General features: G+C 59.6%; 2 protein-coding genes and 1 long non-coding RNA gene across 4 annotated transcripts in view; all 3 read left to right on the forward strand.

The window, feature by feature from the left end:
- OPTC (opticin) overlaps positions 1–24,034 on the forward strand; it is a 159,156-nt gene extending 135,122 nt beyond the window's left edge. Inside the window, exons 1-7 of one of the 2 annotated variants that reach the window (XM_068173314.1) lie at positions 17,022–17,097; positions 18,965–19,225; positions 19,548–19,686; positions 21,170–21,328; positions 22,009–22,211; positions 22,996–23,091; positions 23,760–24,034. In XM_068173314.1, coding sequence (XP_068029415.1) covers positions 19,004–19,225; positions 19,548–19,686; positions 21,170–21,328; positions 22,009–22,211; positions 22,996–23,091; positions 23,760–23,930 — 990 coding nt within the window. In that variant the 5' untranslated portion in view covers positions 17,022–17,097; positions 18,965–19,003 and the 3' untranslated portion in view covers positions 23,931–24,034. Of the gene's footprint in view, positions 1–17,021; positions 17,098–18,964; positions 19,226–19,547; positions 19,687–21,169; positions 21,329–22,008; positions 22,212–22,995; positions 23,092–23,759 lie in introns of those variants that run through there. The other variant, XM_068173313.1, reaches the window with a different exon arrangement.
- PRELP (proline and arginine rich end leucine rich repeat protein) lies at positions 600–10,417 on the forward strand. Its single transcript, XM_068173116.1, has 3 exons — positions 600–673; positions 7,160–8,111; positions 10,118–10,417. The coding sequence occupies exons 2-3, from the start codon at positions 7,175–7,177 to the stop codon at positions 10,294–10,296; spliced, it is 1,116 nt and encodes a 371-aa protein (XP_068029217.1). The 5' UTR covers positions 600–673; positions 7,160–7,174; the 3' UTR covers positions 10,297–10,417.
- LOC137462587 (uncharacterized) lies at positions 10,620–12,258 on the forward strand. Its single transcript, XR_010993732.1, has 2 exons — positions 10,620–10,944; positions 11,153–12,258. It is a non-coding gene; the product is annotated as an uncharacterized lncRNA (long non-coding RNA).
- Positions 24,035–24,370: the final 336 nt, after the last annotated feature.

Here is a 24,370-nt window from a genome sequence, read left to right on the forward strand (position 1 = left end):
CTTCACGAAGTGCCACCAGGATTTCAATCAAAGCTCACCCCCAGCTGGCAGCAAACTAAGCCCTGCACCCCAGTTTCCAGGTTCCATCTGCCTTGAGGAAATCGGGATGTGGGGACAGCCGGGAGTCCCTGCGGGTGGCGACAGGGGACACCCACCCAGCACGACTCCAGCCCGCTCCTGGGAAAGCGGAGCCGGCGGCGAGGGCAGGGCTTATTCCGTGATTAATTAGCTTTGTTTTGAAACAAGGAGCTGCCTCCGCAGCCGCAGCGGCAGCAGCAGGAGGAGGAAGAGGAGGAGGAGGAGGAGGAATTGTTGCCGAGCGCCAGAACCGCGTGTGCGCCGAGCCCGCCGCGCTCGGCTGCCAGAGAAAGACGTGATTGTTGTCACCGTGCCTCGCTCCCAGCCCTCCCAGTGCTCCCAGCCCTCCCAGCCCTCCCAGCCCTCCGCCCCCCGCGCTCCCACCGCTCCCAGCCACAAAACCCCCGCGCCCCGGCCGGGCTCGCTCGTGGCGGAGCGGAGAGGAGGAGGAGGAGGAGGAGGAGGAGGAGGAGGAGGTGGAGGAGGAGGAGGAGGTGGTGGAGGAGGAGGAGGAGGAGGAGGAGGGAGAGAAAAGCCAGAGAGAAACTTGTGTTGGGGATTAATAGGAGGCAGGAGGAGGGAGAGGTGCACACAGGTAAGCTCTGGGCAGGTGTTTCCCCCCCAGGCTCTTCTCACCTTGCCTGAGCTCCTAGCCGGGACGCCACGATGCTCCTGCCCTCTCCGGCCTCCCTTCCATCCCCAAAAACATCTGCTCTTCCTCCTTTTCCCCCCTCTCCTCTTGGTTCTTCTGTCCTGCAGCGCTCTGGAGTCTTTGTTCTTTCTCTTCTCCGGTTCCAGGAGTTTCTCTCGCCGTGGGGTGGAGGAGGGGGGGATTTGGGGGCTGTGGGGTCACAGGGAAGCCCGGGGTGTGTGACAGCGCTGCGGCCACTGCCAGGCGCTTTTTGGGGGACACGAAGTGCCCTTTGTGTGTCCCCCACACCCCAAACCTCTGCAGCCAAACTGGGGGCGCCGGGGGCCGGAACTAGGGGAACCGGGGGGGCTGCACAGCCCCGGCCATGCCCAGGACAATCCCTGCCTTGGGAAGCAGGAGGGAAAACAAGCGAGGAAAGGGAGAGGCCGAGAGGAGGAGGGACCCCTCCGGAGCCAGGAATGCCACCAGGAGCCTCCGGGGACATCGGGGCACCTTGTCCTGCCTGGGGCAGGAGCTGAGCAGCCGGGCGGGGCCTGGGGGGGCTCTGGGGGGCTGCTCCCATCTCCTCGTGGCGGAGTGGGAACAGGGAGTGTTGGAAGGGACCGGAGCGGGGTGGGGGCGAACAGCCCGACAGCTCCAGGGCCGCTTCCAACGGGCTGCTTTTCTGCCCGAAATGTAGGTGGCAAAGCCCTTCTTTCCTGCCTGGATCGCACCGAGCATTCCCAGGGCATGTAATCCCACTTTTCCTGCCCGGAGCCAGCTCAGCTCCAGGTGGGCGGGGAGGTGCAGCCCCCTCCCCGCGGGAGTCTCCGTTTGGAGCCGGCTCTTTGTCCCCACGGGAGGAGCAAGCGGGAAATGATGTTCCCCGAAATCCTGGGAAAAAAGGATTTCGTTACTGGGAAGAGGCTCATCCCAAACCTGCCCTTGCCCGCCGGCTGGAGAGGTTTAGGGAAAAGCAGCTCCAAAGCAAAACATGGGAATGCATCCCGCTGGCACACGGCTCGTGAGGGCTTGGAAACTTCTCTGGGATCCTGCGAGTCTGGGATCATGGGATCCTCCAATCCTGGGATCATGGGATCCTGGCATCAGGGGATCCTGGGATCCTGCAACCCTGTCATCCTGCAGTCCTGGGATCGTGGGATTCTGGGATCCCGCGATCCCGGCCCTGCCTCGTGTGGCGCCAGGGCATCCCAGAGCCGCCTCCCGGGCAGCACAGCGCCCTTTCCTGGGACAGCCAGAATGCGGGAATTCTCTCCCTCATCCCCGGGGAATGAGGAATCAGCGCTTCCAGCCCGGGAAGAGATCAAAGCGCAGCCGTGGGAGGTTTTCCCTGCCCTTGGAAGAGGCTGGAGATGAGGGAATGAGGCGTCGGAGCCGTTTCCCAGCCTGAGGGAGAAGCGGAGCGGGGCGAGGCGGCTGCTTGGGGGGGCGAGCGGGGCGTGTGTGGGGTCCGGGCCGGCGGCGCTTTGGCAGCCAGGATCCGCTTTTGTCCCTGTGCAGCCATTCCCACTGCGTGTGGCAGCGGGATCCGAGCCGGGAGCGGCGCTGGGAAGGGTCGGGACACGCAGGGAGGGAGGAATTGCTGAGACCGAGAGAGCAGCGGGAAGGTGCTCCCGGCCAGGGCCGCCTTCCCACGGGCGCTGCCGCGGGAGGAGGGAGCAGAGGACGGGATGAGCCTTTGGGAAGGATCCCGGGGACTCTGGAGACCCGGGAGCAGAGGACGGGATGAGCCTTTGGGAAGGATCCCGGAGACTCTGGGGACCCGGGAGCAGAGGACGGGATGTGCCTTTGGGAAGGATCCCGGGGACTCTGGGGAGCCGGGAGCAGAGGACGGGATGAGCCTTTGGGAACGATCCCGGGGACTCTGGAGACCCGGGAGCAGAGGACGGGATGAGCCTTTGGGAACGATCCCGGGGACTCTGGAGACCCGGGAGCAGAGGACGTGATGTGCCTTTGGGAAGGATCCCGGAGACTCTGGGGACCCGGGAGCAGAGGACGGGATGAGCCTTTGGGAAGGATCCCGGGGACTCTGGAGACCCGGGAGCAGAGGACGGGATGAGCCTTTGGGAAGGATCCCGGGGACTCTGGGGACCCGGGAGCAGAGAACGGGATGAGCCTTTGGGAAGGATCCCGGGGACTCTGGAGACCCGGGAGCAGAGGACGGGATGAGCCTTTGGGAAGGATCCCGGGGACTCTGGGGACCCTCCTGGCAGGACCCCCCCGCTGTTGTCGCCTGGCTGAGCCCTGGCGGGTGTCACCGATCCCTGCACGGACACAGCGCCATCCCAGCGGCAATGCGGCGGGACCCAGTCCCGGCTCCAGCCCCGCTCCGCTGGGAAAGGGCTGGGAAAGGGCGAGAACCGCGGGGTTGTTGCGTCAGGGCTGCGCTTCCCAAGGGACCCCGGCGACGCCTGGGTGACAGCCTGGCTGCCCTCCCCCTTTTCCACGATTCCCAGCGCTCCAGAGCCGCTGGATGACGAGCTCCGTGTTGGGTCAGGCTCTCGCAGAGACACGAGCGGTGTTGGACGCGAGGGAAGCCAAGGAAGGAGCTTTGCCCGATCCTTGTGGTTATTTTTATCTTGCTCTCCTTGTTCTGCTCCGACATTCCCGTTCCCAGGCTGGAAGGGGACTTTTCCCCCACCAGGGATGATGGGAATTGCGGGAATGTGCGAGAGGAGCTAACAACGAGCTGGAAAGGGGCCCTGCTCCAGCCATCCAGGCTTTTCCTGCCTCTCCCAGAGTTAAAATTCCCTTTATCCCTCTGCGGGAGCGGGATCTTGGACAAATACCCGGATCCAGCTGCTCCCTCTCCCCTCACCGCTGCAGGAGGCACCGGAGGGACAACGAGGGGACTTTGCCCGTGACAAATCCCCCGCGGTGACCTTTGCACGGCTCCCTCTTGCCCCGGGGTGGTGAGGGAGGGCTTCTCCCTGCCCTTGGCGCCCATCCCGGGGCTGGCAGCCAGCGCCGCTGCGAGCTGGGGGTTACTGGGATGCAGGGAAGAGAAACTATGTGCAAAGCAAACCCCAGTGGCATTCGGGGCTGGAATTTCCAGCTGTTGCACCGATTTTTTTTTTCGTCCATTGCAGCTGGGATGGCTGAGGAAGCAGCTGCCTCCTTCTGGGAAAAACCCCAGGATCTGTTGGGTGCCTTGGCCTTGCAGCCAGGCCGAGCTCAGCGGCTGGGGAGGTGTCAGGACTGTTTTTATCCATGAATTGAGCCTTTTTTCCACGCCAGGCCGTCGGTTTCCTGAATTCCTCTGTTGCTCCATGACTTAACTTTGTTCCAGTGGCACGGATTCCTTGTGGGCAGCTGGAATCGGAGCTGCCCCGTCCATTGGGGAGGGAAGGCTGGCAGGGCAGGGGCTCCGGTGGGATCAGGGGGTGGGATTTGGGAATTCTGCTCCTGGCACTCATGCCAGTAAATCCGACAGGATGGAGAACAGACTTCCAGCTTTTCCAGGTCCTGGGAGAGCTGGCTTGGAACCTTCCAGTGATTGTGATGTTGTGGTGGCCTCAGGCTCCTGTCATCCCTGGTTTTTTGGGAATGTCACTGCTTTGCTGCAGTTTGCTTGGAAGTGGGTCCTGCTTTCCCGAGGCAGGCTGGGGACCGGCACGGGGGAAGGGTGGTGGCAGTGTCACAGGGCTGGGACAGTCCCCGCGGGGAGGTGGGGTGGATAAAAGAGCCTCCGGCCACTGCCCGTCTGTGCTGACAGAATTCCACAGGATGTTGTCACTCTCCAGCTGGGATTCCTGGCTCAGGTGGCTGTTCTCTCTCTGTGAGTCCCCAAACATCTGGGATGGCAAATCCTCGTGTGGAGGGCACGGGGCAGGCTCAGTGGGGTGACAGCGCTGCCCTGTCCCCCACCCTGCTGGGACATTGCTGGGTGGCCTGAGTGGATCAAACACCTGGATCCCAGCATGTCCTGGCTGGAATATTGTGTCCTGGATGGAAGATCACCTCCCAGCTGGAAGATCACCTCCCAGCTGCTCCCTCCCCTCTGCACCGGGCCAAGCTCAGACCTCAGCCCCCGCCACTCCCTCGGGCATTTGTGGGGTTCAAAATCCAGGATCTGGAGCAGAGGAAAAACCCCATGGAAAGCTCTGGGACAATACGGAGTGAGATCCATGTGCTGTGGCCGGGGAAGGAGCAGGATGCTGACGGAATGGGAAGGGTGCTGCACAAACAGCAGGTCCCTGTCACGCATTTTCCCATTTTCCGGACTCTGAACCCAGAATGCGGGGATGGGATCACATCCGTCCCCAACCAGGACCTGCTGCAGCTCTGTTGGGCTCAGGATCCGGCAGCTCTGGGCTCTGCTGGCTCCTTCCCTGCTCCTCCCTTCCCCCAGCGAGATGCCAGAGCCCTGATGGAAAGCAGCCGGCTCGGGAGGCGCGCGGGGTTAACCAGAGCCAGATGGGAGCCGGGAGGAACAGGCTGGGCCTGCAGGAGGGGAGAAAACAGGATCTTTTCCTGGAGAAAGTCAACTCCTTAGAGCCCCAGGAAAGCGTGGGATTGCTCCAGAAGGAGTTGGGGCTGGCAGAGGTGGCCCTGGAAGAGGGTGGCCCACCCAGGGTGGGATGCAGATCCTGCTGGAAAGCAGCAGGGGGTTGGTGTGGCCCGGTCCCTGCGGTTCCGGGTTGGCTAAGGGCTTTTTCCCCTCCAGGGATGATGGAAATTGGGAGTTCCAGGCATGAGGAAAGCTGGCAATGGGCTGGAAAGGGAGGATGGGCACAGAATCCCACTCTGCTATGCTGGATGGGAGAGCTGAAAGTGCCAAATTTCCCCCCAAAATTGGTACCAGCCACTCCAGCACCTCCAAAGGCTTCTCCCATCTCAGCAGCACTTTCCCTTCCATTTTCCTTCCTCCACTGGTTTCCCTCATTTTCCCCTCTCTCCTCTGTCTCCTTCCCACCCTCCCTCTGCCTTGCTCTGATCCTGCCGGGGTGATGAATCCCGCTGGGAAAAGCCTGGTGAGCCCCCAGGGTCCGTGCCCAGGAATCCCAGCCTGCTCCAGCTGGGGAATGTGGGACCATCCAAACTCCAAACCCCACCTGCACAGAGCTCCTCTGCTGCATCCCTCCATCCTCCGAGGCAGCAGCTGGAGAATTCCCAGAAAATCTGGCAAGGATGACCAAGGAGCTGCTGTTCCAGGCAGCAGCAGGGATGGGACAGGGTGATAAGGACCCAGGGAAGAGAGAGAGGTGACCAGGGATGATGTCCAGGATAAATTTCTGGCTTGGAGCACACAAACCTCGCCTGATCCCTCCCAGTCTCCCACTGTGACTCTTCCCAAATAATCCACGGAGCTGGAGGGGCTGGATGGGCTCTCTGGGCAGCACAGGGAGCTGTAGATCGAAACCCCTGTGGTGTTCCAACTTTGGGAATGCCCTTTTCATCCCAGGGCCTGGCAGCGGGGCTGTTCCTCATCCCAGAGCCATCCATCTCTCCTGCCCCGTTCAGCACTGCCGCATTCCCAGCACTTTTCCACAGCCAGTTTCCTGTGGAATCATTGATTTGCTGTCCCGAGTGCCAAGGGAAGCCCAGCCCACCCAGGTGTCTGAAGGGCTGGTCCATCCCTTGGGAAGAGAGGATGGAAGTGGCCTCTGTGGAGGGCCCAGGCGCTGCAGGGTGGAAAAATGAAATAAAAACCCAAATTAAAAAAAAAAAACAACAATAGCATCCCCACGGATAATGGTGGGGCAGGGAGAGGAATTCCATGGATAGTGGTGAATGAGAGAGGAATTCCATGGGATAACAGCGAGGCAGAGGAATTCCATGGATAGTGGTGAATGAGAGAGGAATTCCATGGGATAACGGTGAGGCAGAGGAATTCCATGGATAATGGTGACCCAGAGGGATCATATGGATAATCATAAATGAGAAAGGAAATCCATGGATAATGGTGAGCCAGGGAGAGGGATCCCATGGATAACGGTGAGCCAGAGGGATCCCATGGATAATGATGAATGAGAGAGGAATTCCATGGATAATGGTGAATGAGAGAGAAATTCCATGGATAATGGCGAGCTAGAGACATCCCATGGATAATGATGAATGAGAGAGGAATTCCATGGATAATGGTCAAATGAGAGGGATCCCATGGATAACAGTGGGGCAGGGAAAAGAATCTCAGGCATAATGATGAGCAAGGGAGAGGAAATCCATGGATAGCAGTGAGCCTGGGAGAGGAATTCCATGGATAATGGTGAGCCAGGGAGAGGAATTCCACGGATTGCAGTGAGACAGGAATAAGGACATCAGAGACTCCTGCTCTGGGGAGGGGCTGGATTGGAAGATGACTTCCAAGAGGAAGGGGAGAGGAAGGCAGCCGGCAGAGATGAGGGATAAACCCCTGCGTGCCAGCGGTGAGGAGGTGACAATTCCTCAACCGGCCCCTTCCCAAACCCTCTCCTCGTGTCCCTGCAGGAAAACACCCGGACCATGAAGGCGGCGCTCGCGTTCCTTCTCCCACTGGTGCTCGCGCTGGTGCCGGCGGCCAGCGGGCAGCGGCGGAAACCCCCCCGCAGACCCACGCGGCCGCCCGCGCCCTTCGAGGAGCCCGCGGAGCCCACGGAGCTGCCCCCTCCCCTCCCTCCAGGCCCGCCGTCCGTCTTCCCCGACTGCCCGCGGGAATGCTACTGCCCGCCGGACTTCCCGTCGGCGCTGTACTGCGACAGCCGCAACCTGCGCACGGTGCCGGTGATCCCGCCGCGCATCCACTACCTGTACCTGCAGAACAACTTCATCGCCGACCTGCCCGAGGAGTCCTTCCGCAACGCCACCGGCCTCAAGTGGGTCAACCTGGACAACAACCGCATCCGCAAGGTGGACAGGAAGGTGCTGGAGAAGCTGGAAAACCTCATCTTCCTCTACATGGAGAGGAACCAGCTGAAGGAGGTGCCCGCCTTCCTGCCGCCCAACCTGGAGCAGCTCCGGCTCAGCAGGAACCAGATCTCCAAGATCCCCGCCGGCGTCTTCAACAAGCTGGAGAACCTGGTGCTGCTGGACCTGCACCACAACAAGCTGAGCGACGGCGTCTTCAACAAGAACACCTTCAAGGGGCTCAAGAACCTCATGCAGCTCAACCTGGCCCACAACATCCTGAGGAAGATGCCCCCCGGCGTGCCCAGCGCCATCCACCAGCTCTTCCTGGACAGGAACAACATTGAGGACATCCCCAGCGATTATTTCAAGGAGTTTCCCAACCTGGCTTTCATCCGGCTCAACTATAACCAGATCTCGGATAAGGGGCTGCCCAAAAATTCCTTCAACCTCACCAACCTGCTGGTGCTGCACCTGGCCCACAACAAGCTCACCAACGTGCCCTTCATCAGCCCCAAGCTGGAGCACCTCTACCTGAACAACAACTCCATCGAGAGTGAGTCCCACTCGGGTTGGCTGGGGGATGCGGGGAGGTTTTTTGGGGAGAAAAAACTTGGAAAGGTCGTTTTTCACCCGGTGGGATGTGATCCCTTCCAAGGGGGAAGCGGTGGTGGGATGAGGTGGGAGGTGCAAGGGTGGAGGGAGGATCTGGGTGGAAGGGGAGGAGCAGAGTGAAACCCCCCTGGTGCTGCAGGACTTTTCCCAGCTGTCTTCTCTGGGGCCAGCTGCCCTTGGAAGGGCTCTTTCCCTGGCAAAAATCGGGATATTCATTGAGGAGAACCGGGGTGCATATTTTAGGAACAGATGCCAAACACACGGCTGGGGATGGTGAGGAAACATCCCAGAGCGGGGAAGGAACGGGGAGAACAAGGATGCCATGGAGACAGAGCAGCCAGGGCTGTCTCACACCATTCCAGGGAAATCCAGCTGCAATTCCATGGGAGAGGAGCCTGGGAAGGGTGGAAACAGAGCGAGCACAGAGGAGGAGACAGAATCCCACTGCATTCCCATTCAGCCTTCCGGTGCCTAAAGGGGCTCCAGGAGAGCTGGAGACAGACTTGGGATGAGGGATGGAGGAACAGGACACAGGGAATGGCTTCCCACCTCCAGAGGGCAGGGATGAGTGGGATATTGGGAAGGAATTCTTCTTTGGGAGAGAAGTGAGGAGCTGGGATGGAATTCCTGGAGAAGCTGTGGCTTCCTCATCCTTGGAAGTGTCCAAGGCCAGGCTGGACGGGGCTTGGAGCAACCTGGGACAGTGGAAAGTGTCCCTGGGTGATCTTTATGGTCCCTTCCAACCCAAAACATTCCAGGATTCCCCGGATGTTTCCTCTGTTGGAGTCCCTGCTGTGACCACAACTGCCTCCAACGCTCCTTAATCTGAATTTTAATCAAACACCACCAAATTTGAGCCGGGAGGGACCTTGGGGTGCAGGTGGTGACCCCTGCTGGCTTCCCACACCCCCAGTATCCAAGTGCTGCTGGTGTTTTCCATGGAGAGAAATCCAGTGCACGCCCTGACCCAGCTTTTCCTCACCTGTTTTCCCCGGTTTTTAGAAGGTTCCCATCCCTGGAGCTGGGTGCTGACATCAGAATCCCAGGGTTTATTTTCCATAACGCATGCCCCGGCTGGGCAAGGACACGTGGAATTCACAGGCGAGCAACGAGCCGGGTGCTGACGTTCTCTCCGGCGTGACAGGGCTGGAGCGGGATTCCTTGATGTTTTTTTGGGAAGCTCGGGGCCGGCTCGGCAGGTTCTGGGAGCGGGATGATCCCTTTTCTCTCCGGAACGCCACCGTATCCCTCGCTGCGCTCCGCAGGAACGTGACCTACTTCGCTCCTGATCAAAAGCCAGATTTTCCCTCTTGCTGGAGCTTTGAACAGCCTGGGATTGTCCCTTTTGGTGGCAAAACAACCCCAATTTGGGGTTCAATAACGGGGGGGGGGGGGTTTAAAAATCCCTGTCCACATTCCCTTTTCCCTAATCCGCATCTTGCTCTTCCTTCCCTCCACATCCCCTTTTCCCCTAACCCATATCCTGTTCTTCCTCCTCTCCACATTCCCTTTTCCCTGACCCATACCCGGCTCTTCTTCCTCTCCACATTCCCTTTTCTCTTACCCATACCCGGCTCTTCTTCCTCTCCACATTCCCTTTTCCCTGACCCATACCCGGCTCTTCCTCCTCTCCACATTCCCTTTTCCCTGACCCATACCCGGCTCTTCCTCCTCTCCACATCCCCCCTTCTCTAACCCACATCCCACTCTTCCTCCTCTCCACATTCCCTCTTCCCTAACCCACATCCCACTCTTCCTCCTCTCCACATTCCCCCTTCCCTAACCCACATCCCACTCTTCCTCCTCTCCACATTCCCTTTTCCCTGACCTATACCCGGCTCTTCCTCCTCTCCACATTCCCTTTTCCCTGACCCATACCCGGCTCTTCCTCCTCTCCACATTCCCTTTTCCCTGACCCGCTCCCCGCTGTTCCTCCTGCGCCCGCAGAAATCAACGGCACGCAGATCTGCCCCACCTCGCTGGTGTCCATCCAGGATTTCTCGCCCTCCGACCTGGACAGCGTCCCCCGGCTCCGCTACCTGCGGCTGGACGGGAACCTCCTGAAGCCGCCCATCCCTCTGGACCTGATGCTGTGTTTCCGCCTGCTGCAGTCCGTGGTGTTTTAGCCCTGCCCCGCCTCTCCCAGGCCCGGCTTTGCTCGGACATTTCACCCCCGGCGGCGTTTGACACGTGGGACCCTCTCTCCTCCCTCTCCCCCTGCTCACTCCCCGCCTCCATCCTCCTCCTCTCCCCGTTCGCCCCTTTTCCTGCCCTGCAGGGACGCTGGTGGCTCCTTGGGGACCGCTCTGGGCAGGACAGCGCCGTGTCCCGGCTGCCACCCCAGGTCGCAGCTCCCTGTCCTTGTCCCCCAGGCCCAGCCCGGAGCCGGTTCCTCTCTCCCTCGGGGGTTGGGGCCGGCCCGGATGGAGCTGCTGGGCTCGGCCGTGTCCCCGCTCCTGCGGAACCGTTCCCGCTGGATTTTGGAGTGGGGATGGGATGGGATGGAGTTGAGAGCGGTGGGATCCGTGGACGGGGAGGGAGGATGGACAATCAGGCCATCCCAGGGGATGGGGACATTCCTGTCACCCTTCTGGAGAGCTTTGGCTCCACATTTCTCTGCAGGAGAAGGATCAAAATCCCTCCTGGCTGTGGATCTGCCGGGATGGAGCAGGGAGGGTGTCCTGCCCCTGTGTGGGGCACACCTTCCCACACCCCCTGGGCAAGAGCAGACCCTTCCTGGCTTCAAATGCCCCATCCCAGCACCGATCCATGGGGTCACAGCCCCATCCCAAAATCCTGCATCCTTCCCTGTAAAATCTGGGACCAAGGGCCACATCCATGGGGCCACAGCCCCATCCCAAAATCCTGAATCCTTCCCTGTAAAATCTGGGATTCAGGGCCACATTTATGGGGTCACAGCCCCATCCCAAAATCCTGAATCCTTCCCTGTAAAATCTAGGATTCAGGGACACATGTATGGAGTCACAGCCCCATCCCAAAATCCTGAATCCTTCCCTGTAAAATCTGGGATTAGGGGTCACATCCATGGGGTCACAGCCTCATCCCAAAATCCTGAATCCTTCCCTGTAAAATCTGAGGATTCAGGGACACATCCATGGGGTCACAGCCCCATCCCAAAATCCTGAATCCTTCCCTGTAAAATCTGGGATCAGGGGCCACATCCATGGGGTCACAGCCCCATCCCAAAATCCTGAATCCTTCCCTGTAAAATCTGAGGATTCAGGGACACATTTATGGGGTCACAGCCCCATCCCAAAATCCTGCATCATTCCCTGTAAAATCTGGGATTCAGGGCCACATCTGTGGGGTCACAGCCCCATCCCAAAATCCTGCGCCCTTTCCCCTGAGATCTGAGGATTCGGGGCCACATCCACGGCTCAGTTTCTCTCGGAGCCAATCACACATGGCTGAGTTTTGCCTTTTTTTTATTAGAAATAAAAGGAAGGGAGAAGAAAAGGGAAGAATCATCCTTTGGAAGGGCTATTTTTATCCCTGCTCTTCCCCATCCTCACATGTATCGCTTCCCCCTCCCATAGCTGTACCTGCATTTATAGGGTGTCCGGGTTTAGGGGGGATTATTCTCTTCTTTTCTTCCTGAGTCTCAGGATTTGGATTTAAAGGCCAAGCATTAGAGAGGAAAAAAGAAAAAAAATCAAAATCCAACTGCAACGAGCATTAAATAAACCAAAGAAGGCTCCTCTGTGTCCAGCCAGCAGAACTGACCCTTCCCAGGATGGCCACGGACGGGCACCGTGTCCTAATCCCTGCGGCTGGCACAGGGATGCTCCCCTTTCTCCATTAATTAAAACCTCCTGCTAATTAAGGAGGGGTTTTTCCTGATGAGCAAATCTCCCTTCCAGCTCTCCCTGCAGTTGGGTGGGACAGGTTTCAGCCCTAAACCCGGACGGAGCCCCCCTGGATTTATGTATATTTATATCTGATGTGTATATAGACTGGTAGAATGTACAGATGTTCCTAAAGCCACGTGTACCTCCCGACCCGGCAACTTTATGGGATTTTTCACTCCCACTCCCCGCAGCAGTGGAAATAAAATCATTCACAAGGGACCCCGAGGCTCTCCCGGATCCATCCTCGCCTTCCTCAGGTGCTGCTTCATCCAGCAGCAAAATTTCCTTGCCTGGGGATGACTCTCCCAAAGTTTTAGGGGGTTGGTGGGCTTGGGGCTTTGCCTGGAGTGATGCTGAATTTGGGAAGGCATTCTTGGCTGGGAAGGGCTGGCATGGAATTCCCAGAGAATCCGTGGATGCCCCTGAATCCCTGGAAGTGTCCAGGGTCAGGTTGGAGCAGCCTGGGCTGGTGGAAGGTGTCCCTGCCCATGGGATGGGATGGGATTTAAGGTCCCTTGACCCCAAAGCAGGGTTTGAGGGGTTGGGCTCACAGCCCTGCTGTCCAAGCTGGTGTCATACCTGCAGGCCAGGTTCCTGCCCCACGTGCCTTCCCTTAACGAGCATCCCTGCTAATTAGGAGAGCCTCATCTTGGCTGCAGGGCTGTGACACCGAACATCGTGGTGGGTGACAACCATGAGCTGCCCCCACAGCACCAGGGGAAGCCCTACAAACCTCCCTGGGGTGAATTTCCCGGTGGGAGCAGCGTGGAGAGCTCCACGGCCGCTCTCCCAGCCCCGGCAGCAGCCGGGATCCGCCACGGGGTGCTGAAATCTGGGATGCAGGGACACATCTGTGGGGCCACAGCCCCATCCCAAAATCCTGCAACCACCCACATCCATGGGGCCACAGCCCCATCCCAAAATCCTGCAAAATTCCCTGTAAAATCTGGGGTCACATCCATGGGGTCACAGCCCCATCCCAAAACCCTACATCTACATCCATGGGGTTACAGCCCGATTCCAAAATCCTGCATCCTTCCCTGTAAAATCTGGGATTCAGGGTCACATCCATGGGGTCACAGCCCCATCCCAAAATCCTGAATCCTTCCCTGTAAAATCTGGGATTAGGGGCAACATCCATGGGATCACAGCCCTATCCCAAAATCCTGCATCCTTCCCTGTAAAATCTGAGGATTCAGGGACACATCCATGGGGTCACAGCCCCATCCCAAAACCCTACATCCACATCCATGGGGTTACAGCCCAATTCCAAAATCCTGAATCCTTCCCTGTAAAATCTGGGATTAGGGGTCACATCCATGGGGTCACAGCCCCATCCCAAAACCCTACATCCACATCCATGGGGTTACAGCCCCATCCCAAAATCCTGAATCCTTCCCTGTAAAATCTGAGGATTCAGGGACACATTTATGGGGTCACAGCCCCATCCCAAAATCCTGAATCCTTCCCTGTAAAATCTGGGATTAGGGGCGACATCCATGGGATCACAGCCCCATCCCAAAATCCCAAAATCCTTCCCTGTAAAATCTGGGATTAGGGGTCACATCCATGGGGTCACAGCCCCATCCCAAAATCCTGCATCCTTCCTTGTAAAATCTGAGGATTCAGGGCCACATTTATGGGGTCACAGCCCCATGCCCCATCCCAAAATCCTGCATCCTTCCTTGTAAAATCTGAGGATTCAGGGCCACATTTATGGGGTCACAGCCCCATCCCAAAATCCTGAATCCTTCCCTGTAAAATCTGAGGATTCAGGGCTACATTTATGGGGTCACAGCCCCTCTCCAAGCCCCTCTCCCACGCCGGCAGCAGCGGGATCCGCGGCGGGGCTGGGGCTGCGCGCGTTCCCACACGAGCGGGGTGGGTGGGTGGGTGGCGGCAGCGGCTCTTCCTCCTCCTCCTCCTCCTCCTCCTCCTCCTCCTGCGCGTCCCCTCCGCGTCCCCAGAGCCGCTCCTGCTGCCGCTCCCCCGCGTGAATCCCGAGCGCAGAGGGAGGACGGCTGCGGAGGAAGGTGTGAGGATGTGGGATGGGGCGGGGGGCCGCTCCCGGGGGGGCTGAGCGGGTCCGTGTGCGTTTGTGGTGTGCAGAGCAGGCACCCCCCCGCCCCCCCTCGCAATCCCCAGCGTGAACCCCCCACTGCCAGCGGGGTTTTCCCCTCCCCGGGGCAGTCGGAGCCATCTCCCGTGGGAGCTGAGCGCCCCAAAGCTGCTCCCTGCAAAGCCTCGGTGCCCCCGTGGGGTTGGGATTGGGGCTGGGAGCGTGGGAAGCTGCTCCTGTGGGGTCACGGGCAAGGCTGGGACCCCCACATTAGTGGGGTTAGAGGGGTGGGGGCTCCTCAGCTGCTGCTCCCAGTGCTGGCGAGGGGCTGTGTCCCCTCCCCAGGGATTGGGATCGGGGGAATTCTGGCTCCAGTCAATCCCCCTTGCAGCTGGTGACCCCCTAACCCCATCTGTGGGTGCTGAGCAGGGACCTCCCGCTCTGAGGGGTTGGCACCGACCCTTTGGGGGATGCTGGCCACTCAGGGACATTTGGGATGGTGGCAGGAGCACAGGGACCTTCCAGGTGACACCGTCCGTGCAGGGAATGCTGAAGGGAACAAGGGAAGGCTGCTGCCTGTGGGGACAAGGACAGGACATCATTCACGGGGCCAGGACAGAAAAGCAAAGACCCCAAAGACCCCAAAGACCCTAAAGACCCCAAAGACCCCAAAGACCCCAATGCCCTGGGGACCCTTTACCCCTGGAAACCCTTCACTGCCATGGGGACGCTTCACCCCCGAGGACCCCACTGCCCTGGGGAGCTTTCAGCCTTTCACCCCTCTGGGACCCTTCACCCCCAAAGACCCCCATTGCCCTGGGAGCCTTTCACCCCCAAAGACCCCATTGCCCTGGGAATCTTTCACCCTCGGGGGACCCTTCACCCTCGGGGGACCCCACTGCCCTTTGGGATCCTCCATCTACAGGGACCCAACTGCCCAGGGGATCCCACTGTCCTGGGGACCCTTCACTCCCCGGGACCCCTTCACCCCCGGAGATCCCTTCATCTTTGGGGACTTCTTCACCCCTGGGGACCCCACTGCCCGGGGGACCCCACTGTCCTTTGGGACCCTTCATTCCTGGGGACCCCACTGTCCTTTGGGACCCTTCATTCCTGGAGACCCCACTGTCCTTTGGGACCCTTCATTCCTGGGGACCCCACTGTCCTTTGGGACCCTTTCACCCCTGGGGACCCCACTGTCCTTTGGGACCCTTCATTCCTGGGGACCCCACTGTCCTTTGGGACCCTTCATTCTTGGGAGCCCCTTCACCCCAGGGAACCCCACAGCCCAGCAGCCCCCCCGGCCGCGCTGTCGCCCCCCCAGCTGCCACATCGGCTCCGTCACGGTGGCCACCGAGCCGCCTAATGAGGGGCTTAATGAAGATTAGCGGCGCTGCGTGCTGAGCGGGGGGGGCTGGGGGCACACGGCGGGGGCTGGGGGCTGCGGGTGCCGCCGGTCGGTGCCCACGGGGGGCTGGGGGGCTGCGGGGGTGTCCCCGGCCGCCCCCCCCGAGCAGATGGGTGCGCCGGGAGGGTGGGTGGGTGCGTGGGGGGCGATGCGCCGCTGGCGGCAGGTTCGCGGCCGTGGGTGGGCACGAGGCTGCCCAGGAGGGGCTGCCGTGCTCGCCCTGCCCCTCCTGGGGCGTGCCAGCCCCGCGGTGACCTGCCCCGGGAGGGTCGTGGCCCTACGAGCTGAGTTCTGGCCCCGGGGACACAGAGGGGCGCGGGGAGGGGGGGGGCGTTTGCACCCTGCCCCAATGAGGGGAGCAGTGCTGAGCCCCCCCTGTACCCACACTGGCTGCCCCTCCCCAAAAACCCCAAAACCACCCCAGAGAGTGGGAACTGGGGGTGCTGAGCCCCCCCCTGCACCCACACCGGCTCCCCCTCCCCAAAAACCCCAAAACCACTCCAGAGGGTGGGAATTGGGGGTGCTGAGCCCCCCCCTGCACCCACACCGGCTCCCCCTCCCCAAAAACCCCAAAACCACTCCAGAGGGTGGGAATTGGGGGTGCTGAGCCCCCCCCTGCACCCACACCGGCTCCCCCTCCCCAAAAACCCCAAAACCACCTCAGAGAGTGAGAACTGGGGGTACTGAGCCCCCCCTGCACCCACACCGGCTGCCCCTCCCCAAAAACCCCAAAACCACCCCAGAGAGTGGGAATTGGGGGTGCTGAGCCCCCCCTGCACCCACACCGGCTGCCCCTCCCCAAAAAACCCCCAAAACCACCCCAGAGAGTGGGAATTGGGGGTGCTGAGCCCCCCCTGCACCCACACCGGCTGCCCCTCCCCAAAAACCCCAAAACCACCCCAGAGAGTGAGAACTGGGGGTGCTGAGCCCCCCCTGCACCCACACCAGCTCCCTGTCCCCCCAAACCTCTCAGTGTGTGAAGGTTTGGGGTCCTGCGCCCCCCGGGAGGGGAACTGGTCTGGGTGAGCTCAGTGTCCCCATCCATCGGCTGCCGGGGGGGGTCTGTGCAGCCCCCCCAAACCCTGGGCTGCTCGCTGGGCCCCCCCTCCCCACCCCGGTGCTTTGGGGCATCCCTGGGGCCGGACACAGCCGGGAGTCCCTCCCTGGTGGCACCACCTGGGGTGGCGCTGGCTCTGTCCCCCCCGCCCAGCGCCGTGTCCCCACCGCCCGTGGGGACACCGGGGAGCTGTCACCGCCCGTGGGGACACCGGGGAGCTGTCCACCGCTCGTTCCCCTCCAATCCCGCCCCTCTCAGCCCCAGCTCGGGCTGTCGGAGCGGAGCCACCGCCGGAGCCGCCTGGCCCTGGGGACAATGTAGGGACCCAGCAGGGGACCGCCGGCTTGATTGGCCGCATCCTGCCTGTCCCCTCGGCCAGACCTCCGAGCAGCCCCCTCCTCCTCCTCCTCCTCCTCCTCCTCCTCCTCCTCCTCCTCTCCGTGCCTTAAAAGCCCGGCAGCCCTTCCCCAGCCCCTGCAGCCCAGCGGGGCTCTCCACGCCGAGGAGGAGGAGGAGGAGGAGGAAGGACAGGGGGTACGTCTGTCCTGGCTTCGTTTGGCTCCTCAGAGCCCCCCCCCCGGGCTGGGGCAGCTGGGGGATGGGAGGGTTTAGGGGGGTGCAGGGGGCTCAGCGCACTGGGAAAGGGCGGATTTGGGGGAAAACAGCAGGAATTTGGGAGCAGCATCCTCAAGACGGAGTGAAAAACCTCTGGGCTGGGTGGTGGATTTGGGATTTGGGAGAAGCTGGAGGGGACCGGGACCCTCCCCCTGCTCTGCCGTGGGTGTCCCACGGAGGGGAGCTGGAGGGAGGCAATTCTGTGGGAAATGGGCCCTGGGGGGTTTGGAGCTGCCAGGATTGGGGGGGTCCCCGTGCTGTCACACGTATCCTGTGGCCTCTGGCCCGCCAGGATGTTGGAAAAGCAGATTTAGGCCGGGATTTACACCTGGATGTGGGAGCAGAAGTGGGGAGCAGCAGTTCCAGGGCCCCTGGGGCTGGTTCTCCTCGGCTGCTGGGCTTGTTGGGCCAGTGGCCGGTTCCAGCCATCGCCACGAGCGCCGTGACCTCCTCATCCCCTCCTGAGTCCCTCATCCCCTCCTGAGTCCCTCATCCTTTCCCGATCCCCCCATCCCCTCCCGACCCCCCCATCCCCTCCCGACCCCTCCGCGCTCCCCGGGGCTGGGAAAGCCGGGCAGCCCCGGCGGCGCCGCGGGGCCTCTCCTGCACAGCCGAGCGTGAAATGCGCTGAAAAGGGTCACCGAGTGTCCCCAGGGCCGGGGGCTGCCTGTCCCCTCCAGGGACTGGGGCTGCCTGTTCCCCCAGGGATTGGGGGCTGTCTGTCCCCTCCACCCCGGGGTTTGGGGGCTGCCTGTCCCCTCCCAGGGCTGAGGCTGCCTGTCCTCCCCACCCCGGGGGTGCCTGTCCCCCCCAGGGGCTGGGGCTGTCTGTCCCCTCGCAGGGCTGCCTGTCCCCTCCACTTCGGGGTTTGGGGCTGTCTGTCCCCTCCTGGGGCCGTCTGTCCCCTCCTGGGGCTGTCTGTCCCCTCCTGGGGCTGGGGCTGCCTGTTCCGTTCACCCCGGGGCTGGCTCAGCCACATCCCGGCCCCGCATCCAGCCCTTGGTGACCATTCCAGGTTCCTTGGTGACCCATCCAGCCCTCAGTGACCATTCCAGGTCCTTTGGTGACCATTCCAGCCCTTGGTGACCATTCCAGGTCCCTTGGTGACCATTCCAGCCCTTGGTGACCATTCCAGGTCCTTTGGTGACCATTCCAGGTCCCTTGGTGACCATTCCAGCCCTCGGTGACCATTCCAGGTCCTTTGGTGACCATTCCAGGTTCCTTGGTGACCATTCCAGCCCTCAGTGACCATTCCAGGTCCTTTGGTGACCATTCCAGGTTCCTTGGTGACCCATCCAGCCCTCGGTGACCATTCCAGGTCCTTTGGTGACCATTCCAGGTTCCTTGGTGACCCATCCAGCCCTCAGTGACCATTCCAGGTTCCTTGGTGACCCATCCAGCCCTCGGTGACCATTCCAGGTTCCTTGGTGACCCATCCAGCCCTCAGTGACCATTCCAGGTCCTTTGGTGACTCATCCAGCCCTTGGTGACCATTCCAGGTTCCTTGGTGACCCAATCCAGCCCTCGGTGACCATTCCAGGTTCCTTGGTGACCATTCCAGGTCCCTTGGTGACCATTCCAGATCCTTTGGTGACCATTCCAGGTTCCTTGGTGACCCATCCAGCCCTCGGTGACCATTCCAGGTCCTTTGGTGACCATTCCAGGTCTCTTGGTGACCATTCCAGGTCCCTTGGTGACCATTCCAGCCCTCGGTGACCATTTCAGGTCCTTTGGTGACCATTCCAGGTTCCTTGGTGACCCATCCAGCCCTCAGTGACCATTCCAGGTGCCATCCCCGGGCCCGGTGACCCCAGCCGGGCGCAGGATGTGTCCCCTGGGCTGGCTGGGCGTGGCCAGCCTGTGCCTGGGGACACTTTGGGCTGTCCCAGCCAAGGAGAGGAGGAAGGCGGAGAAGCCCAAGGCTGAGCTGACCCTCTATGAAAACCTGGATTTGGACAACTACGAGGTGACCTTGGATAACTACGGGGACATCCTGGACCTGAGCAACTACGAGGAGCTCTACGACTACGGGGACCTTGTCCCGAAGGTGAGGGGGACACAGGAGAGCCCCTGGCTGCATCCCGGGACAGGGATTTGGTGCCAGGGACGGATGTGGCACGGCAGCTCCTGGCAGCAGCAGCCCTGGCAGCTCTCCCGGGGCTGGGGAAGGTCTTACCCGAGCCAAAGCTCTGCCAGCTCCTGGATGTGAGGATTCCTTCATCCCTCTGGGCCAGGGGGGTTCCTTGGAGAGCTTGGGGAGCTTTCCAAGAAGGAATTAATGATCCCAACCCAGTGCCTGTGACCCTGACCGGTGCCACCCACCCCGGAGGAGACAAGTCGCCCACCCTCACACCCAGCTGTGTTTGCAGATCGAGGTTGGCACCTTGGCTCCTCGCCCCAAGGACCCCAAACCCCTCCCAGAGCTGGGTGAAACCACGGCTGGAACCCCAAAACTGCAGCCCGCGAGCGGTGCTGGCCCCATGTCCCCAGCGCCCATCCCCGCGCAGGGTGAGTTGCGTTCCCTTGGGATGCATCCCCACGTCACACGGATGGAGTTCTGTGGGGGGAAAAAAGGGGAATTTTGGTGCTGCCAGCAGCTCTTTGCAGGGTTTTGGGGTTGAGTCCGCTCGCACAGCAAGGCAGGAGGGCGGCAGAGAGAGAAATTACTGGGAAAAAATGAACTCCAGCAAAGCAGTGAGGCTTTAATGAGCAGAGGCTTTGCGACGGCGGCAATTAGATTAGTGACAATTAAAATCCTGCAGCGAGGATAAATATCTTTATTCCTTTTCTGCCACTCCAGGCCGGGAAAAATTAAGTGGGAGGAGAAAGGAAATTGGTGCCGAGCTGCTTTGAACCCCCGCCTCGAAGGGGTGGGGAGGGGGATCAGGTGTGGGGTGGGCTCGGTTTTACCCCTCCTGCCCCCCGTGCTGGGGCTTTGGGGGGCAGCTGGGACAGATTTTTTCTTGACCCAAAAGAATTTTCTTGAGTTCTGCTTCCTCCAGTGGGAAAATTAAGGGGGCCAGGAGAGCTTTGGGTGTAAAAAGCTGAATTTGGGGGGCTTTAATCTCCCCTCCTCCTGCAGGAGGGATTTGATCCTGAGCACTTCATTTATTAACAGTTTGGGTTTTTTTTTTAGCTGGGAGTTTCTGGCCCTTCCCTGGATGATGCGGGGCTGTGACAGCTCTGGGTGTCACCAGCTCCGTGTCCCCATGGCAGGATGGCAGCTCCCACCGTTCTGGGGTATTTTATAGGATCAGGGAGCTGTGACAGCTCCATGTGTCACAGATCCATGTCCCCACAGCCGGGTGGGCTCCTCTTGCTGTTCTGGGACATTTTGTGGGGTTGGGGTCTGTGACAGCTTTAGCGTCATGGACTTTGTGTCCCCACAGTGCGGGCACATCCTCCTGCTGTTCTGGGGTATTTTATGGGGTCAGGAGGCTGTGACAGCTCTGGGTGTCACAGATCCATGTCCCCAGGGCAGGGTGGGCAGATCCCGCTGTTCTGGGGTATTTTCTGGGGTCAGGAGGCTGTGACAGCTCTGGGTGTCACAGATCCATGTCCCCAGGGCAGGGTGGGCAGATCCCGCTGTTCTGGGGTATTTTCTGGGGTCAGGAGGCTGTGACAGCTCTGGATGTCACAGATCCATGTCCCCAGGGCAGGGTGGGCAGATCCCGCTGTTCTGGGGTATTTTCTGGGGTCAGGAGGCTGTGACAGCTCTGGGTATCACAGATCCATGTCCCCAGGGCAGGGTGGGCAGATCCCACTGTTCTGGGGTATTTCATGGGGTCAGAAGGCTGTGACAGCTCTGGATGTCACAGATCCATGTCCCCAGGGCAGGGTGGGCAGATCCCGCTGTTCTGGGGTATTTTATGGGGTCAGGAGGCTGTGACATCTCCGTGTGTCACAGATCCATGTCCCCACAGCCAGGTGGGCTCCTCCCGCTGCTGTGGGGTATTTTATGGGGTCAGGGCTTGTTTCCGTGCACCCCCAGGGCTGCCCAGCTGCCTGCTGTGCCTGTGCCTCGGCACCTCCGTGTACTGCGACGACGCCGAGCTGGAGCAGATCCCGGCGCTGCCCCCGGACACCGCGTACCTGTACGCCCGCTTCAACCGCATCGGAGCCATCCGCGCCGGCGACTTCAGCGGCCTCGGTGCGTCGGGGTCACCCCTCGGGGACCCCAGGAGAGAAATCCCCCACAGCGGCCTCAGAATAGTGAGGTTAAAGAGCAGGATTTTATCGGGAGAATAAGTTAAAAAGTGAAAAAAGCAGAGTTTTACCCTGGTGGTGATGGGCACACCCGGAACTGGATTTCTGCAGTTTTGTAAGGTGCATTAATTGGGATATTTAACAGGTATATTTAGGTTTTGACCGTTTTGTAGGGTTAATTATTTGGGATATTTAGCAGGTATATTTGGGTTTTGACCATTTTTTAGGGTTAATTATTTGGGATATTTGGCAGGTATATTTGGGGTTTGACCCTTTTTTTAGGGTTAATTATTTGGGATATTTAACAGGTGCGTCCCATAGGAGGTTCAGTTGTTTCACCCCTGCGCCAGCCCCACTCTGCCCCACTTCTTGTTGTAGGTCCCCTCCTTGGAATAACACCAAACAATATTTCACAATTGTGTTTGGAAGGGCAGCTGATTGTTCTAGAATCTGAGAGAAAGGGTGGCAAAAGCACCAGAGCTAGCTAAGGAGCTGTAAAATAGCCACGAATACATGAAAAATGCACAAAAATCATCACTGGGACAAGGGAAAAACCAGGATTTGGGTGGGGAATGAGGGGAATAAACCGCCCTGGCTTTGTCCCTCTTCTCCTCCTCCCCTCAGAGAAGCTGAAGCGCATCGACCTGAGCAGCAATTCCATCTCGTGGGCGGACGCGGACGCATTCCGGCGGCTGCCCAGCCTGCAGGAGCTGCTGCTGCCCGAGAACCGCCTGACGGCGCTGCCCGAGCTGCCCCGCAGCATCGTCCGCCTGGACGCCCGCCTCAACCGCATCCCCAGCGCCGGGCTGCGCCCCGAGGCCTTCCGGGTGCGTCCCGGCTCTGCCCGCCCGGGGGGACAGGGTCTGCGGAGCGTGGGACAAGGGGGGGTCAGCTCTATTTGGATTCATCTCTATTGAGGTTTCAACTCTTTTGGGGTTTCATCTCTGTTGGGGTTTCATCTCTGTTGGAGTTTAATTCTATTGGGGTTCATCTCTATTGAGGTTTCATCCCTATTGGGGTTTAATCTCTATTGGGGTTTATCTCTATTGAAGTTTCATCTTTATTGGGGTTTCATCCCTATTGGGGTTTCATCCCTATTGGAGTTTAATCTCTATTGGGGTTCATCTCTATTGAGGTTTCATCTCTGTTGGGGTTTAATCTCTATTGGGGTTCATTCCTATTGAAGTTTCATCTCTGTTGAGGTTTAATCTCTATTGGGGTTCATCTCTATTGAGGTTTCATCTCTGTTGGGGTTTAATCTCTATTGGGGTTCATCTCTATTGAGGTTTCATCCCTGTTGGGGTTTAATCTCTATTGGGGTTCATTCCTATTGAAGTTTCATCTCTGTTGAGGTTTAATCTCTATTGGGGTTTCATCTCTGTTGGGGTTTCATCCTTATTGGGGTTTCATCCTACTGGGGTTTAATCTCTATTGGGATTTTATCTCTATTGGGGTTCATCGCTATTGGGGTTTCATGTCTAGTGGGGTTTCATCTCTAGTGGGGTTCATTTCCAGGAGAGTTCATCTTTAGGAGGCTCATTGGTTCATCTCTAGGGGTTCTTCTCTCTTGGGGTTCATCTTTAGGGGTTCCCCTCTGCCCTCTCCCCACAGGACCTGAAGCATCTGCAGTTCCTCCATCTCTCCGATAACCAGCTGGATTTTATCCCGGTGCCCCTTCCTGAGAGCCTGCGCTCCCTGCACCTCCAGGTGGGATGGGGTTTGCCTGTACCTGAGCCTAGCACAGCCCTCATCCCCCTCCTCCTCATCCTTCTCCTCATCCTCCTCCTCATCCTCTTCTTCCTGGTCCAGGTCCTCCTTATCCTGGGCCTAGGCCTGGGCCTGGTCCTCTTCCTCATCCCTTTGACTCAGATTTGTCCCTTTCCCTGCACATCCAGGTGGGATGAGGTTTACCTGAGTTTAGCAGATCCCACCTCTTCCTCCTCCTCCTCCTCCTCCTCCTCCTCCTCCTCCTCCTCCTCCTCCTTCTCCTCCTCCTCTTCGTTGTCCTTTTCCTGGTCCTGGTCATTTTCCTGGTCCTGGTCCTGGTCCTTTTCCTGATCCTGGCTCTGGTCCTGGTCCTTTTCCTTTTCCTGGTCCTGGTCCTTTTCCTGATCCTGGCTCTGGTCCTGGTCCTTTTCCTTTTCCTGGTCCTGGTCCTTTTCCTGATCCTGGCTCTGGTCCTGGTCCTTTTCCTTTTCCTGGTCCTGGTCCTTTTCCTGATCCTGGCTCTGGTCCTGGTCCTTTTCCTTTTCCTGGTCCTGGTCTTTGTCCTGGTCCTGGCTCTGGTTCTGGTCCTTTTGCTGGTCCTGGTCCTGGTCCTGGTCCTCCTCCTCTCCTGCTCCCTGTGACCCGTCCGCCCCTTTGCGTCCCCGCAGAACAACAACATCCAGACGATGCACGAGGACACGTTCTGTGACAGCCAGGAGCAGGGCCAGATCCGCCGGGCGCTCGAGGACATCCGCCTGGACGGGAACCCCATCAACCTCAGCCTCTTCCCCAACGCCTTCTCCTGCCTGCCCCGCCTGCCCACCGGCCGCTTCTCCTGAGCCCCCAGGGCTGCAAACGCAGGAAAGTGTTCCCAGATCCCGTCCCACAGCGCTCAGACCCTACTGCTCCACGGGAAATGTGGTGGAAGTGGAGGTGTTCCACCCCAGGGCAACCGCATAAAATAAAAATAAAATAAAATAAAATAAAATAAAGATTTTAAAATGCATTCAAAGCCTTGTTCTTGACAGTGAGAGCAGCGGGGAGCCCTCACGCAGCCCCAGCCCAGTAGCTTTGATTGGATTTGCAAAGATGGGATTTCCCTGCATCCCGTTTCTCCCTCCATTCCCTCCAGAGCTGTCGGAATCCAGGACATCCCTCTGGCTGCCCTGGCTGGCTCCAGCCCCTGGCAGGGGGCTCAGAGACCTTGGCACGAAGTCAAAAACACCTGTGGCTTCGATTTTGGCCCGTGGGAAAAGCTGCCAACTCTGTGTGAGGAATT

The sequence above is a fragment of the Anomalospiza imberbis genome, chromosome 26, assembly GCF_031753505.1.
Source record: "Anomalospiza imberbis isolate Cuckoo-Finch-1a 21T00152 chromosome 26, ASM3175350v1, whole genome shotgun sequence".
NCBI classification, from domain to species: Eukaryota; Metazoa; Chordata; class Aves; order Passeriformes; family Viduidae; genus Anomalospiza; species Anomalospiza imberbis.